The 15,891-nt window shown below is 29.8% G+C and overlaps 2 protein-coding genes across 2 annotated transcripts; one reads left to right on the top strand and one right to left on the bottom strand.

Annotated features, from left to right (window-relative positions):
• Positions 1 to 1,774: 1,774 nt before the first annotated feature.
• LOC135951735 (uncharacterized) lies at positions 1,775 to 3,094 on the bottom strand. Its single transcript, XM_065501438.1, has 2 exons — positions 3,010 to 3,094; positions 1,775 to 2,942 (listed from the first exon to the last, which is right to left on the bottom strand). The coding sequence occupies exons 1-2, from the start codon at positions 3,049 to 3,051 to the stop codon at positions 1,848 to 1,850; spliced, it is 1,137 nt and encodes a 378-aa protein (XP_065357510.1). The 5' UTR covers positions 3,052 to 3,094; the 3' UTR covers positions 1,775 to 1,847.
• A 9,667-nt stretch (positions 3,095 to 12,761) lies between these two features.
• On the top strand, positions 12,762 to 14,091 carry LOC135952158 (uncharacterized). Its single transcript, XM_065501965.1, has 2 exons — positions 12,762 to 12,889; positions 12,954 to 14,091. Exons 1-2 carry the CDS (start codon positions 12,848 to 12,850, stop codon positions 14,034 to 14,036), a joined length of 1,125 nt encoding a protein of 374 aa, XP_065358037.1. The 5' UTR covers positions 12,762 to 12,847; the 3' UTR covers positions 14,037 to 14,091.
• The last annotated feature ends 1,800 nt before the right edge of the window (positions 14,092 to 15,891 follow it).

The raw sequence follows: 15,891 nt of genomic DNA, 5'->3' as shown, positions 1-15,891 counted from the left end.
ACAATGAGAGGCTAATTACGTACATTTATATAGGTAGACTTGTGTTAAGAGCCACACATGTTTAGACATATTTTTTTCAAAGCAAATATTTTGTCGCTGTAAAACAAAGGTTAATCATTGTTTAGGATGAAACCGTACTAAATTTACTCACTTGTCTCTTTTGTAGGACTTTCTAATCCATGTTTCCAATTTTCTTCGAAAACTACACTGTACAACACCAAAAAAAAAAATTACGAGGTCCGACCAATAAATATTGATAAAGGAGACTAAACAAACAAGTAAGAGAGCTGTATTCAAATTATATTTTAAAATAAATTTTTTTAAATATTTTTAACAAAATTTAATTTTTTTTTAATTGTTTTTCTATCATTAGATATCCGTACTGTCTATATTAATGACTTAGTAATCGAGATATAGATCAAAAATAGGTCAAAAATCGAAAATAGGTCAATTTTTTTTGTCGTAAATTTTTTTTCCAAAAAATTAAAAACTAAAAAAAAAATTTTAAAAAATTTGGAAAAAACTTTTTTTAAAAAAAATTAAAAAACAATTTCGAAAAAAAAAATTTTGAAAAACAATAAAAAAAATTAAATATTTAAAAAAAATTATTTTCAAGTATAATTTGGTGAAGGGTATATAAGATTCGGCACAGCCGAATATAGCTCTCTTACTTGTTTTTTTTCTATACCACTGTGTGACGTGCGAAAAATTCATAAAATTGGTTAATTTCAAACATTTCTTTAAGTGGTGACCAACATTAGGAAACTGAACAACCTCAGCTCCAACCATGTGCAATTTCATAACAATATCTAATATATTTTGACGACGAGTGCCATTTTTATACCCTACACCACCATAGTGGGTAGGGTACCCACCATAACACCCACCATAAAGTATACCGATCGACTTAGAATCACTTTCTGGGTCGATTAAACGATGTCCGTCCGTCCGTCTGGTCGGCTGGCTGGCTGTCCATGTAAATCTTGTGCGCAGAGTACAGGTCGCAATTTTGAAGATATTTCAATCAAATTCGGTACGTATTATTTTTTCGGCTCGAGGACCAAACCTGTTGCAAATGGCTGAAATCGGTCCATTATTTCACCTAGCCCCCATACAAATGTCCTCTCGAAATTGGACTTTATCGGTCATAAATGTTTAATTTATAAATTTTTCTCCACAAATTACGCCCCAAATAAGTTTTATATATACAAAATTCATGTCACCAAATTTTGTTACGATCGGTCCATAATTAGTCATAGCTCCCATATAGACCCACTTCCGAAAATCAATTTAACGTGAATAAATCGCTTAAAAATGTTGGTATACTCACAAAATTCAACATAGTAAACTTTCATATAGACATAAATCACACGACCTAATTTCATGGTGATCGGTCCATAATTGGTCATAGCCCCCATATAAGGCCCACTTCCGAAAATCACTCAGGAATATAAATTATTGAAATTTTAAAAGAAAAATGTTTTTGCTTTTTTACTTAGTGTAGGGTATTATATGGTCGGGCTTGTCCGACTGTGGATCGGTACATAATTGGTTTTAGCTCCTATATAAGGCCAGCCCCCTTTCAAAAATCACACGACCTATTTTAATGATTGGTCATAGCTCCTGTAATTTTAAAAGAATAATAATTTGCTCATTTACTTAGTTTAAGGTTGGGCTTGACCGATTATACTTTCTTAGTTGACTATTTTTGTATCCTCTGTATAATTTCTTTTAAAACATCTTAAGAAAAAAGAAATAACAATCATGAACAAAATTGTGTTTTTGTTTACAAAATTTATTTATTCAATGAATTTATTAGCAATATTTTATTAAAAATTCTTACCGCGTTACATTTTATTTTCATAAATCTCTTCTAATTTATTTAAAGCCTCCAAGATATCCTCTGGATTTTGTAAATCTTTCACATGATCATACCACTGCAATAAAGGCTTCTCTTTGGCCAACTCTTTGCGTGTTAAAGCAGCTTTAAATTGTTTAAATCTCACCACAAGACCCTGCTGCACAAAATCTTTCAATTTGCGGTCATATTCTGAAACAAATTTAGCACAGCCATGATCATCAAAGATTTGCACGATCAGTTGCTGCTGCTTTAATGGCAAAGAAATGTTATGGTAATATTTCGCTAATATATTAATGTCTAATGCATTTATAATATTGTACAAGTCATTAATATCTTCATGCTTCTTGTAGATCTTAATGAATTGCTTAATATTGTTGGTTAAATTAATTCTTAGATTATGGGGCAGTTGTGATAATCGTTTGTCCTTTAATACAGCCTTGGCCATTTCAAGTGCTGCATTGCCATAGTCGATATGAATGTTATCTACCATTTCCACAATATACTCAAATAGATTGTCTTTGGGTGTAAAGTCTCCTATAATTTTATACAAATATTTTGACTGACATTTATAATTTTGACATCTTTTCAATTCATTGTAAGAGTTTATTAAGTCCTGGTGTTGCTTTAACTCTTGTTGGTTAAGTTGTTTCTTGAACTCTTCAAATTTGGGCAGAAATTTATGTTTAACAAATTTCATATATTTACTTTCATAATCCTTATCCATTTCGTAATAACCATGTTTCTCTAATAATTTCCAAATGTATTCAATGTCTTTATTGCTGCTGGGATCCGGAATTTTTTCCTCAAATAGTAAAACCAATTGATTGGTTAAATGATAACGTTGATAGGAAGGATAGACATGTAAGAAATCGCTTATATTCTGTTTAAACTGTTTCAATATAGCTGTGGAAGCCTGTTTTACTAATTTATCTTGTAAAAGTTTTTCACTTAAAACTTTAGATTTTTCACTGAAATCTTTGTCCATAGATTCCAATTCATTGTCAAGTAATTTCGTTAAATTTTGCTTCAGTAATGTTGCATTAGAATTGGGGGAGGCTTCAAAAGGTTTTACGAAAACCATCTAAATTTAAAAAAAGGAAACAATTATTATTAATGTGAAAATGTTTCTTAAATATATAAAAACTTACTTGTATTAGGCCCAAAATTATAACTGAGTATAACAGTTTCATGTTTGACTTCAGTTTAAGTAGTTTGTTCTTAATACCTCAAAGGCTAAACGATTAATAAATTTATTTTATTTTCCGAAAGGCTTTTATACAAACTTCAGCAAGCTGTAAGTTTATTTTAAAAATTCATATTATTTCTATTTATTTGTAATGATTAATAACTGATGATTATTGTTAAGTTTTATCAAAGAATTATAATTTTATCATTAATCGCTGATAATAATACAGTTTGATTATACTTCCATATGATTCATTTTACCTCTAACACCCTGTAACAAATTCAGAATTGTTTTTAAACTTTATTCCATTTCTAGCAATCCTCTTCTTTAATTTGAAACCCAAAACAATTTGTATAAATCTTTAGTTTAAATTGTAAGTTTTTTAAAAAGTAGAATTGAAAAACTTATTACGCACTTTTACTAAATTCGTCTTCTAGTTTTGTCTGATGCAATCGGTATAAAATTTGACGTGGGCGTAGACAAGTAGTATTCGAGCTTAAGTTTTTAAAATGGACCCTACAAATGCACCATTGGCGGCGCAATGGGGCTCAAAGTAAAGTAAATGTAAAATTTTCAAACACATGCCAGTCTTTGTTTCTCATACGATTTCAAAGATGGGACAAAAATATATTTGCGTGCGCTATTTACTTTTATAATTTCCGAGTTATAGGCAAAATTGAAATTTTAACATTTTGGTCTGCTTTTTTAAAAATATTTGCACCGAAAAGTCTCTAATTTTTGTTAGTTAGACGAAAAAAAATTACAATATTTTTGAATGTCGGAGATTGTATTTTTTACAATTTCAACCATAGGATCCACATTTCCATTGCGGCTGAGAAAATACTTTGGATATAAATAGGGAACACATCAAGGTTTCCAAAGCTGCTTTCTGTTTTTATACCCTACACCACCATAGTGGGGAGGGTATTATGCGTTTGTGCAGATGTTTGTAACGCCCAAAAAAAATTAGTCTAACACCCACCTTAAAGTATACCGATCGACTTGTAATCACTTTCTGAGTCGATTAAACGATGTCCGTCCGTCCGTCTGGCTGGCTGTCCATGTAAACCTTGTGCGCAGAGTACAGGTCACAATTTCGAAGATATTTCGATAAAATTTGGTATATATTATTTTGCCCAAGGACCAAGCCTATTGAAACTGGCTGAAATCGGTCCATTATTTCACCTAGCCTCCATACAAATGTCCTTCCGAAATTGGACTTTATCGGTCATAAATGTTTAATTTATAAATGTATCTCCACGAATTGCGCTCCAAATAAGTTTTATATATACAAAATTCATGTCACCAAATTTTGTTACGATCGGTCCATAATTAGTCATAGCTTCCATATAGACCCGCTTCCGAAAATTATGTAGAAATATTTATATGTATATATATGTATGTATATATCATTTTTTATTTATGTTTTTAATAATATATTCAATATATTTTAATTTTAAATTTTATTTAATCATTTATAGCTTTCTATTTTAAATTTACAATAAAATTTGTAAATTAAGCTCATTTTCCACAAAATTAAAAAAACGTTCCCAAACAGACAAAACATTTTTTTTGTTTAGTATGGTTTCTTTTTAAGGGTATGACAATTATTGATAAACAAAAAAAATATAAAAATTTATTTCGTTACTTTTTATTTTTCAAATCGTTAAATATACATAAAAAGGCATATTATGAGAAAAGATACACTGAAAAATTTTTTTTTTACGATTTTAAAACGGAAAGTGATTTTTTTAAAAAATGAGAAGCAAAAAATAAATATATATATATATATTTTGAATAAATTTGAACATAAGTTTTTATGTATATTAAACGATTTGAAAAAAAAAAATTAAATTACGGGTACCATGAATTAATCGCCACTTTCGGTGTCATCGAACCCACTGTGCGCTGATGAAAGTTTAGAGAATGCTACACACAAAAAACTAAATTACATCACACAGTGGTTTTGAAACTTTTTTTTTGGGAATAATTCGGTATCTCAGGAACTATTGGATATATTGTTACGAAATTTCACATGGTTGGAGCTGAAGTGTTTTTCAGTGGATCTGCATTTGTTCAGCTTTCTAGCGCTAATGGGGGCCAGTGCAGGACCCTCAAGGTTCGTCACCTAGGGTCCCAATTTTTTTTTAAAAAATCGCCAAAAATCCATTTATGAACTGAATGAGCTGAAACTTAAAATAAAAATAGTCCTTAAGAAGATCTACAAAAAATATGCTTACATGTGTAGGTTATCTCTATTAGTTAAAGAAATATTTAGGTTTACTGATTTATTTTTTTAATTTTACTCGATCTTTTTTTGGTTTTTTAGATATGGCCGGCCTACGGAGGGCCCAAATTTATTTTTAAAATATTGGTGTATTGCTGATAAAATTCTAAATATAATAAATAAAACCTGCTAATAGTTATCTCATCTTTATAAAAAGTTACACGCATCCAAAGTTGGAACTAGTAAAAAGGTCCGTATTTTTTACGTTTTTTTTCCAAAAAATACCATATATTTTTTCATTTGTAAAAAAAAATTTCTTCGGGACTATATACAATTTTTATTTGAGCCGGAATGAGAACTTAATGAGAAAGCGAGTAAAGTAAAATTTGGCCCCTTTAAGGGAAGCTAGTCCCCACCTGGCCTGGCCAAACTTGGCCAATTTTTAAAAATAAATTTAGGTTTGAGTAAAAAATTCTAAAAAGGCAAAGCACTGATCCTCCAAAAGGATCCATATTTGTATAACCCCATATGTTTTTTAAATACTTACAAAGTTTTTTTACTATCACACGGTAAATAACGTCACAGTCGGCACTTTTCTAAAAAAACTCAGTTTTTGGAAATTATTTTCCCCGTTTTAGGAATTTCGGTACTTAGAAATAAAAAATGCCAAAAATTAAAATGCCATTAATTTAAGGACACTTGGAGCTACATTATTTTTGAATTTTGTTATGATATCTTTAACTATTAAAATTTTACATTAATTCAAATTTTATATTTTTATTCGTGGAAAATAACCATATTATAATTTTTTTTATTTTGTATGATAAATGACGTCCGAAAAATTCAAAAAATTATCTAATTTTACTAAAATATCAATCTTCAAGTCCTAAGGTTTTCACCAATACCAAATACTTATATAAAATGTCTTTATTTACTCCTCTAAAGTTCCACAAACCGTGCCCCCTTTGAAAAATTTGTACGTTTTTTCATATATTTCATGCAAAATGTTATTAACATATCAAATGTAAATTTTGAATTCAAACACATACTGACTTAACAGAAATTTTTGCGTAACAGATTTTGCACTCATTATATGAAAAAACGTACAAATTTGTCAAATGGGGAATCTGATTTTTAAAATCAATTAAATGATTCTTCGCTGAACACTCATTTAGCATAACTGAATGCAAAATTCAGTAAAGTTCTTCATAATTCTGAACGGGACGTGTTAAAAACATTGTTGGCAAATTTTTTTTAAAACGGCTACAGAAATAACGCGTTTCTAATAGAAAAATAACAAATATTGACTTTGACCAAATCTCATTTGTGTGTTGATTTTTGAAGTTCATATTTTATATACTGACATCCATTCATACATTAACATTAAGCTTTGTGAGAGCAACTCAATTTCTATTGCCGGAATTACAAGGTAAGTTGTATACAGATATGTATACCTGTGTATTTATGTGAATATTTAATAATTATTGGATATATTATTTAACTAATACAGTGCAACTTCGACAATCCGGACACATATAGTTTTAGGCTCGGTCGGATTATCGAGTTGTCCGGACTATAGCAGTGAACATTTTTGAAATAATCTGAGTGAATTAAAACATGAATTTACTCTTTTGGTGCATATATATTTATTCAAAAACCAAAATTCCTCTAATTCTGAATTTTCTGCTTATTTCATAACTTTTCTATTTCCTAAAAGAAATTTTTATATTCAGTCCAATTATGAATAAAAAATCTGCTGGAGTTTTTCCCTTCTCCCATTTTTATTGAATTTGAATAGCAAAAATGGAAAAAGGGAAAAAACTCCTGCGAATTTTTTATTCATAATTGGGCTGAATATAAAAATTACAATACATTATTTTGGTTCAAATGTTAACGGGTCCACATTATAGGTATACGAAATACATTTTTTTATCTTCTAATTATTTTTTTTTTCGAATCAAGGCTTTTGTAAAATATCCATTATTACTTTGAAGTTAGTGTGTTTTATGTTTGCGAAATTAGACAAACACGCTTACGAGGGAAGGAACGGAAACTGAAGTAATGACAGTGCAAAATGTGAATCAAAGTGTGAACAACAAAACATTCGAGGTTAAAACGGTAAAACAACGGCATTTAATTTTTGTTCTTGCATAAAGAAACATTTGTCCGGATTCTGGAGGCAAACATTTTATATTGTCCGAAACGTATAAGCGTCCGAATTATTGGAGTGACCGGACTGGCGCATGTCCGAACTGTCGAAGTTGCACTGTATAATTGTTCATTATAGAAGCGAGAATCGAGTATAGGCATCTACATCTATTAAACAAATTAGACCCCGAGCAGATATTCGAGAGGAGCCTTTTAAGAAGTGTAACAAGACAGTGTGTATTGGGAAAAGGTGAGTTTATGGTAATTAATTTTGTTCATTATTTATTTTAAAAGTTTATGTTTTTTGAATTTAGTACAAATATAATCCCGGAAAATGCCTTCTACAAACACCAACTAATTTTAAGGTAATTATCCATGACATATCCAGGAATTTCCTCAAGAATAGCAGGTTTTGGTGAGTTTATAGAAATAGTTGTTTATGTAAACGTTTATGTATGAATAATGTTTGTAAAATATATTGAATAAATTTTCGTTAATATTAAAAAAATCTTTTATTTAATTCTCTGCACGCAGCTGGTAAAATAATAAGCTTACGTTCAGTAATGAAGTAATTGAACGCAGCACAGTGCACAGTGTCAGATTTTGCAAATTTAGGGGGACAAAACTCATTTTTTTTTGTGTGTTTTTTTGATTAAGTTTAAATGCAGTACGACAGACAACTGTCCAAATAATAAATAAATGCTTAAGAAAGTGAAGGAATGTAAACCAAAACAAGGTAACGGTATTCTGAATGTCGTGTATATTACAAAAAATAAAAATCTTATTTTTATCTGCCGAGTATTCAATAACTTTAAATCATTATAACTTTTTTGTTTATGGATATTTTTCCATTTTTTTTTGCTTTTTAAAGGTATTAATCTATTTATTAATAGTAATAAAGCTTTTTGAAAAATAAGTGAGGACACATTTTTCTGTACCGTTTAAAGTAAGTCATTTTATTTTAAGTAAGTTTTGAAATTAACAAATATTTAATGGAATCAAAAATATAGAATACCATTTGATTCCAAGGTTCTGTTGGCACTATATGATAAATTGATATATAACCTATTGGGATTACAAAATATTTTTTGCATCTTTTTGCATACCCCATACACATTTTTTCAAAAGTTCATCATGAACTCGCAAATGTCGAATCAACAAATTTTCGATGTTTGGTGTTCCGCTGCGCCAAATAATAAATATGAGCGGGTCTTTGATTTTATTTTAGGAAATATTAGTAATGGATCCAATCAAACTATTGATCTTAAAAAATTAAAAATTTTTGTTAGTAAAATTTGCCATGATATACTGGAAAAGTGGAGGAAGTCTCAAAGATTAAAATCAAAGTTTTTAAAAATTAACAGTGAGTGGCTTGCATATAAAATTGATTTCTCAGTATACTTGAGTCAACCTTCTATTTCAAAGTCCAGAGGTGGTAGACCAACAAAAAATTTCGTTGACTGTTGTCGAAAAACAAAAACAAGAAAAGCAAAGGAGATTGTGAAAGGGACCACTCCGAATGAGTTGTTAATGGCAGCGGCTGTACAACTACATTCATCTGGTAAGCGATCTTCAGCTGCAATTGTAACTGAGCTTGCAAATGCATCCCCAAAAAGAGGTGTCTCAATAAAAATGGCTAGAATGTCTAATGAAAGGCTAACAACTCTTTCTACTGACCAGGCCTTAGCAATGATAATTGATACCGATTTATCGACGCATAAATATCGATTAGTAAGACAACATACAAAAGCTGTACATCCCAAGATATATCCATCTTACGATTTAGTATCGAAATCGAAGCGTTTATGTTATCCGAATGGTATAGTTGTCACTGAGTCGTATGCGGCTATTAATCTTCAATCTTTAATTGATCATACAGTTGAAAGACTATGTTCCGCTTACGAAGAAGTTTTTCTATCGATACCGAATAATTTCCATGATGTAATTATCATTATTAAATGGGGCTGTGATGGAGCTGAACATAATCAATACAAGCAAAAATTCGCTCAAGAAGATATTTCGGACGAAAATTTGTTTAGTATTTCCATGGTCCCAATTGAAATGTATGTAAATACAAAGGATGGAGTTAAACATACTATTTGGAAAAACTTGGCACCATCCTCAACGCGGTATTGTCGTCCAATAAAATTTATATTTGCTAAAGAAACTAAAGAACTTATTTTAAATGAAGTAAAGTTAATTGAGGAACAAATTTCGTCACTTGTACCAACCACGATAACAATAGGCACTATTGCTGTTACTGTTACTTCCAAATTAATTTTGTGTATGATTGATGGAAAAGTGTGCAGTGCACTTTCTAATTATTCATCGTCACAAGCATGCTATATATGTGGAGCAACACCATTAGCTATGAATAACCCAGTGGCAATTTTAAATAGATCAGTGGATCAGCATATGCTGCGTTTAGGAATTTCTCCTCTCCATGCCTGGATCCGTTTTATGGAATGTCTCTTACACATTGCATACAGAACAGACATTCAAAAATGGCAAGTTAGAGGAGATGAAAATAAAGCAAAATTGTTGGAACGAAAAAAACATATCCAAAAAAGATTTAAAAACGAAATGGGATTACTAGTCGATATGCCAAAACAAAAATCCGGAAATTCTAACGATGGAAACACGGCAAGAAGATTTTTTAGAAACGCCGAGAAAACAGCAGAGATAATTAATATTGACATGGAACTGATAAAACGTTTTCACATTATCCTAGAATGTTTAGCATCAGGATATCCAATAAATTCCACAGCTTTTGAAAAGTTCGCAGAAATGACAAGAAATATATATTTAGAGAAATATTCTTGGTACTTCATGCCAGTGACAGTACACAAAGTCCTCTTCCATGCAAAAGAAATTATAGATAGCAGTATTCTTCCAATAGGCCAGTTATCGGAAGAAGCACAGGAAGCTAGGAATAAAGACAACAGAAGATATCGACTAAACTTTACGAGAAAAACATCTAGAGTTGACTCTAATACTGATTTATTGCATAGACTTTTGATATCATCTGATCCGATAATATGCAGTTTGCGCAAAAATCCGAAAACTAAAAAACACGTTTTAACTCCTGAAGTTTTGGCATTACTTAAAGAGCAGGATATTTATAATGACGACTCTGATGGCTCTGATTTGGAATAAATAATGTAAATTAAATGTTTATGTACTTACCTACTATTGTATTATTCTGTAACAAATATTAAATTAATAAAAAATAAAAATATATTTTTTGACCAGCTATAAATTTTTTTTTCAGTGTAGTAAGGCCCGAGTATTTTTAAATATGGGTTTATCCTAATGGGTTTGCCCTAAAAAATCTCCTGGCCATAACTTTCAATCTTTCTTTGGCGCAATCTTAGCATATTTATTCTTACTGTTACATGGGAGGTGGGCGTGTCAGTTGTCCGATTTCGCCCAATTTTTCTAAAAAGATGCGTCTTTTCATGATAATACCAAGTTCAAAAATTCGTGGCTTTACCATTAATAGTTTTTGAAATACAGAGTTTAGTCCCCCTAAAATGGCAAAATCTGACACTATGCAGTGGTTTAAAAACTTTTTTTTTTTGGAAATAATTCGGTATCTCGGGAACTATTTTAGATATTATTACAAAATTTCACATGGTTAGAGCTGAAAAAATGTACAAATTTGTCAAAGCGGGCAAGGTTTGTGGAACTTCTGAGGAGTAAATAAAGGCTTTTTATATAAGTATTTGATACTGTTGAAAACATTATGACCTGAGGATTGATATTTTAGTAAAATTAAATAATTTTATAAAATTTTGGGACTTCATTTACCTTAAAAACTAAAAAAAACTTTCATATGGTGATTTTCCACGAATAAAAATATAAAATTTGATTTAATGTAAAATTTTAACGATTAAAAATATCATAACAAAATTGGGAACTAATTTAGATCCAAATGTCCTTAAATTAATGACATTATAATTTTTGACATTTTTTATTTTCAAATACCGAAATTCCTAAAACGGGGAAAATGTGTTCCAAAAACTGAGTTTTTTTTAGAAAAGTGCCTACTGTGACGCTATTTACCGTGTGATAGTAAAATAACTTTATAAGTATTTAAACAACATATAGGGTTATACAAATACCGAACATTTTCGAGGATTGGTGCTTTGACTTTTTAGAATTTTTTACTGAAACCTAAAAATTTTTTTTAAAATTGTCCAAGTTTGGATAGGTCTGGGGGATACTGCGTCCGCTTAAGTGAGCCCAATTTTACTTTACATGCTTTTGCATTAAGTTTTCTTTCCGGAACATATAAAAATTGTATATAGTCCCAAAGAAAATTTGTTTCTACAAAAGAAAAAATATAGGGACTTTTTTAGGAAAAATCGTAAAAAATTAGGCCCATTTTACATGTTCCAATTTTGGATGCGTGTAACTTTTTACACGGACGAGATAACTGTTACCAAGTTTTTTTTTATTTTATTTAGAATTTTATTGAAAATATAGCTGATATTTTGAAAAAAAATTCGACCCTCCGTAGGGCCGCCATATCTAAAAAACAAAAAAAAAATCGAGCAAAATTAAAAAAAAAAAATAAATAAACCTAAATATCTCTATTTTTTGTAGATCTTCTCAAGGACTATTTATATTTTAAATTTCAGCTCATTCGGATCATAAATGAATTTTTGGGGATTTTTTTTAAAAATTTTGAGACCCGAGGTGACCAACTTTGAGGGAGCACAAACTGGCCCGTATTACCCCTAGGAAGCTGAACAAATGTAATTCAACTCAAATACACCTCAGCTCTAACCATGTGAAATTTTGTAATAATATCTCCAATAGTTCCCGAGATACCGAATTATTTCCAAAAAAAAGTTTCTAAACCACTGTGCGCAGCTGATATGAAACTAAACTCTCGTTCAGTATTGCGAAAATTAAACGAATACATATAGTTAAAACCTGAACGCCCGTTTACTTTTGCACAAGCTGAACTCTAAATAGTAAAAAGCTGAATGCACGTTCAACGTAAATCTAAACGTATTACTCGGTTTTCTACTAAAGCCATAATGGGTGCAAAAACCCTAAAAAAAAATTTCAGAAAAACTAAACGTTTGTTCAGTTTTTTGCTATTTAATTTTTTCTGTATTCGTTTATTTAAAATGAGAAGCTTATAGGTTAATTTAATCATATAGCAATTCTTAGAATAAACATGATCGAACTGTATTATTTCCAATGCTTTATGATGAAACTGAAATTATTAGAAAATACTTAGCAATACTTGTTATTTATATATGAAAACTAAATACCAGAATTAATCATTTCAAATAAATAGAAAAATTATTAATTCTTACAATAATCTTACATCTTGCTGATGATTGTATAAAAAGCTTTTCGGAAAATAAAATAAATTTATTAATCTTTTAGCAGTTGAAGTTGAAGAAATATGAAACTGTTATACTCGTTTCTAATCTTGGGCCTAATACAAGTAAGTGTTAAATATTTTTTAAACATTTTCTCAATAAAAGCAAATATTTTCATGTTTAATTCAGCTGGTTTTCATAAAACCTTCAACAGCCTCAACCAAACATGAAACAACTTCATTCAAGCAAAAGCTAGTGGAATTCTATGACAATGGCTTAGAATCTATAGAGAAAGATTTCTGTGAAAAGGCTAAAGTTTTGAGTGAAAAACTTTTAAAAAACAAAGTAGTTAAACAGCCTAAAACACCTATAATGAGAAAGTTTAAACAGAATTTAACCGATTTCTTAAGTGATTATAATTCTTACCAACGTTATGGTTTAAACTATCAATTGGTTTTAATGTTTGAGGATAAACTACCAGATCCCAGCCACAATAAAGAAATCGACTACATTTGGCAATTATTAGAAAAATATGGTTATAATGAATTGCATGAGGATTATGAGAGGAAATATATGAAATTTGTTGAACAAAAATTTCGGCCCAAATTTGAAGAGTTAAAAAAGCAACTTGACCAACAAGAATTAAAGCAATACAAGGATTTAATAAAGGGATACAATAAATTGAAAAGATGCCAAACCTATAAATGTCAGTCCAAATATTTGTATAAACTTGTAAGGTACCCTACACCAAAAGCGGAACTTTTGGAGTATTTCTATGAAAAACAAGATAACATTCACATCTACTATGGCAACACAGTCCATAATATTGCCAAGGCTGTATTAAAGCACAAACGATTGTCAGAACTTCCCAATAATCTAAGGCTAAATTTAACCAATAATATTAAAGATTTCACTGAAAAATACGAAAAGCATCAACATATTGATGAATTATACACTTTAATAAACCAATTCTATTACAATATTTTAGAGAAATATTACTACAACAACACAATACCATTAAATGAGCAACAATTAATCAAGCAAATCTTTGATGCAGCAGGTTATGATAAATTTACAGCAGAATATTCACGCAAATTGAATGATTTTGTACAGCAGGGACTTTTTCAGAAATTTAAACAATTTAAAGCTGCTTTAACACGCAAAGAGTTGGCCAAAGAGAAGCCCTTAATACAGTGGTATGATCATTTGAGAGGTTTACACAATACCGAAGATATAACGGAGGCATTTGACCAGATATTAGTGTTTTCTTAAAACAGAATTAAACTTAGGAAATATATTTCAAATTTAAGCTAGTTTCAGTAAATAAATTAGTTTTTTTTTGTCAAAATACATAGAGTTATTATTTAATTCTTTCCGTTTAAGTGATCACTTTTCTAACCACCTTTTCTACGGAGAATTTAAACAATTTTTAGTGATATGTATTGGCATTTTGCTAAATAATTAAATTATTTTAAATCATCGTTTAAGTTTTTTTTTGCCAAACTTTGCTGCTTAGATTGATATATTAATTTAAAAATATTGAAAACCGCAGTTTTTCTAAGGGGGTTTTACGCATTCAATATAAACAAGTAAGAAAGTATGGTCGGTCAAGCCCGAAGCGGGTCTATATGGGAGCCATGACTAATTATGGACCCATCGTAAAAAAATTTAGTGACATGAATTTTGTATATATAAAACTTATTTGGAGCGAAATTTGTGTAGATACATATATAAATTAAACATTTATAACCGATAAAGTCCAATTTCGAGAGGACATTTGTATGGGGGCTAGGTGAAATAATTTACTGATTTCAGCCAGTTTCAATAGGCATGGTCCTTGGGCCGAAAAAATTATACGTACCAAATTTTATCGAAATATCTTCAAAATTGCGACCTGTACTCTGTGCACAAGGTTTACAAGGACAGCCAGCCAACAAGCCAGATGGACGGACAGGCGGACATCGTTTAATCAACTCAGAAAGTGATTCTAACTCGATCGGTATGCTTTAAGGTGGGTGTTAGACTAATATTTTTGGAGGTTACAAACACCTGCACAAACGCATTATACCCTCCCCACTATGGTGGTGTAGGGTATAAATACATATATTTTCACATGAAAATAGCAAATTTTTTTTGTTTTAAAAAACTCATGAAAAATTTAAAACGGCAAAAATTTATTGAATTATCGCAAAGCCATATGTAATATGAAGAAAATGAAATATCGATAATAAAAATCGATGGTTTCTTTTCGAATTTAATCCCAATTAAGTGCATTCGCTCATAAAGCAATAAATCAAAACAATTTGTGATATTATCGATTTTTCATGAGTTTTTTAAAACAACATTTTTTTTTGGCATTTTCATGTAAAAAAAATATATTTTGTATAAATTTGTCCGGAACCACTCCGAAAACTCCGATTTTTAAATACTAAATTTTTTGTATATAAAACAAAAAACTTTAATTTTTTTGAAAATGAGCGAATTCACTTAATTGTGAATAAATTCGAAAATAGTCAATTGATTTTTGTGACCAATATTTAATTTTGTTGCTATTATATGTGGGTTTGTGATAAACTAATAAACCTGAGCCATTTTTGCAATATTCGATTTTTCATGCATTTTTTAAAACAAAAAACTTTGCTATTTTCACTTAAAAAAATATATTTTTTGCTTCAATTTGTTATTATAACTCCGAAACTACTGAGCCGATTGAAACGCAACATATATGTGAAAATTTGTACATAGTATGCGGAAAATGTTTTAAAAATTCAATCATTCGAAAGATGAACATTACCAACTCAATTTTATGTATATCAAACAAAAACCTTAAATTTTGTGAAAATGAGCGAATTCACTTAATTGTGAATAAATTCGAAAAGAATCCATAGATATTTATACTCGAGATCTCATTTTATTGCTAATACATGTGGCTTTGTGGTAAAGTAATAAATCTGAACAATTTCTGCCATATTCGATTTTTCATGCATTTTTTAAAAAAAAAAATTTGTAATTTTCATGTAAAAAAAATATATTTTTTGTTCGAATTTGTTATTATAACTCCGAAACTGCAGAGCCGATTGAAACGCAATATATAAGTGAAAATTTCTATATAGCATGGGAAAAATGT

The sequence above is a fragment of the Calliphora vicina genome, chromosome 2, assembly GCF_958450345.1.
Source record: "Calliphora vicina chromosome 2, idCalVici1.1, whole genome shotgun sequence".
NCBI lineage: Eukaryota > Metazoa > Arthropoda > Insecta > Diptera > Calliphoridae > Calliphora > Calliphora vicina.
The sequence above is the reverse complement of the archived record's forward strand: the minus strand, read 5'-3'. Positions and strand labels throughout refer to the sequence as shown.

What these genes read in the sequence shown, in the direction of transcription:
- LOC135952158 (XM_065501965.1), top strand. Translation starts at nt 12,848, where the DNA reads ATGAAACTGTTATACTCGTTTCTAATCTTGGGCCTAATACAA. An exon ending in TAATCTTGGGCCTAATACAA is followed by an intron (nt 12,890 to 12,953) that starts GTAAGTGTTAAA and finishes TGTTTAATTCAG; the next exon opens with CTGGTTTTCATAAAACCTTC.
- LOC135951735 (XM_065501438.1), bottom strand. Translation starts at nt 3,051, where the DNA reads ATGAAACTGTTATACTCAGTTATAATTTTGGGCCTAATACAA. An exon ending in TAATTTTGGGCCTAATACAA is followed by an intron (nt 2,943 to 3,009) that starts GTAAGTTTTTAT and finishes TTTTAAATTTAG; the next exon opens with ATGGTTTTCGTAAAACCTTT.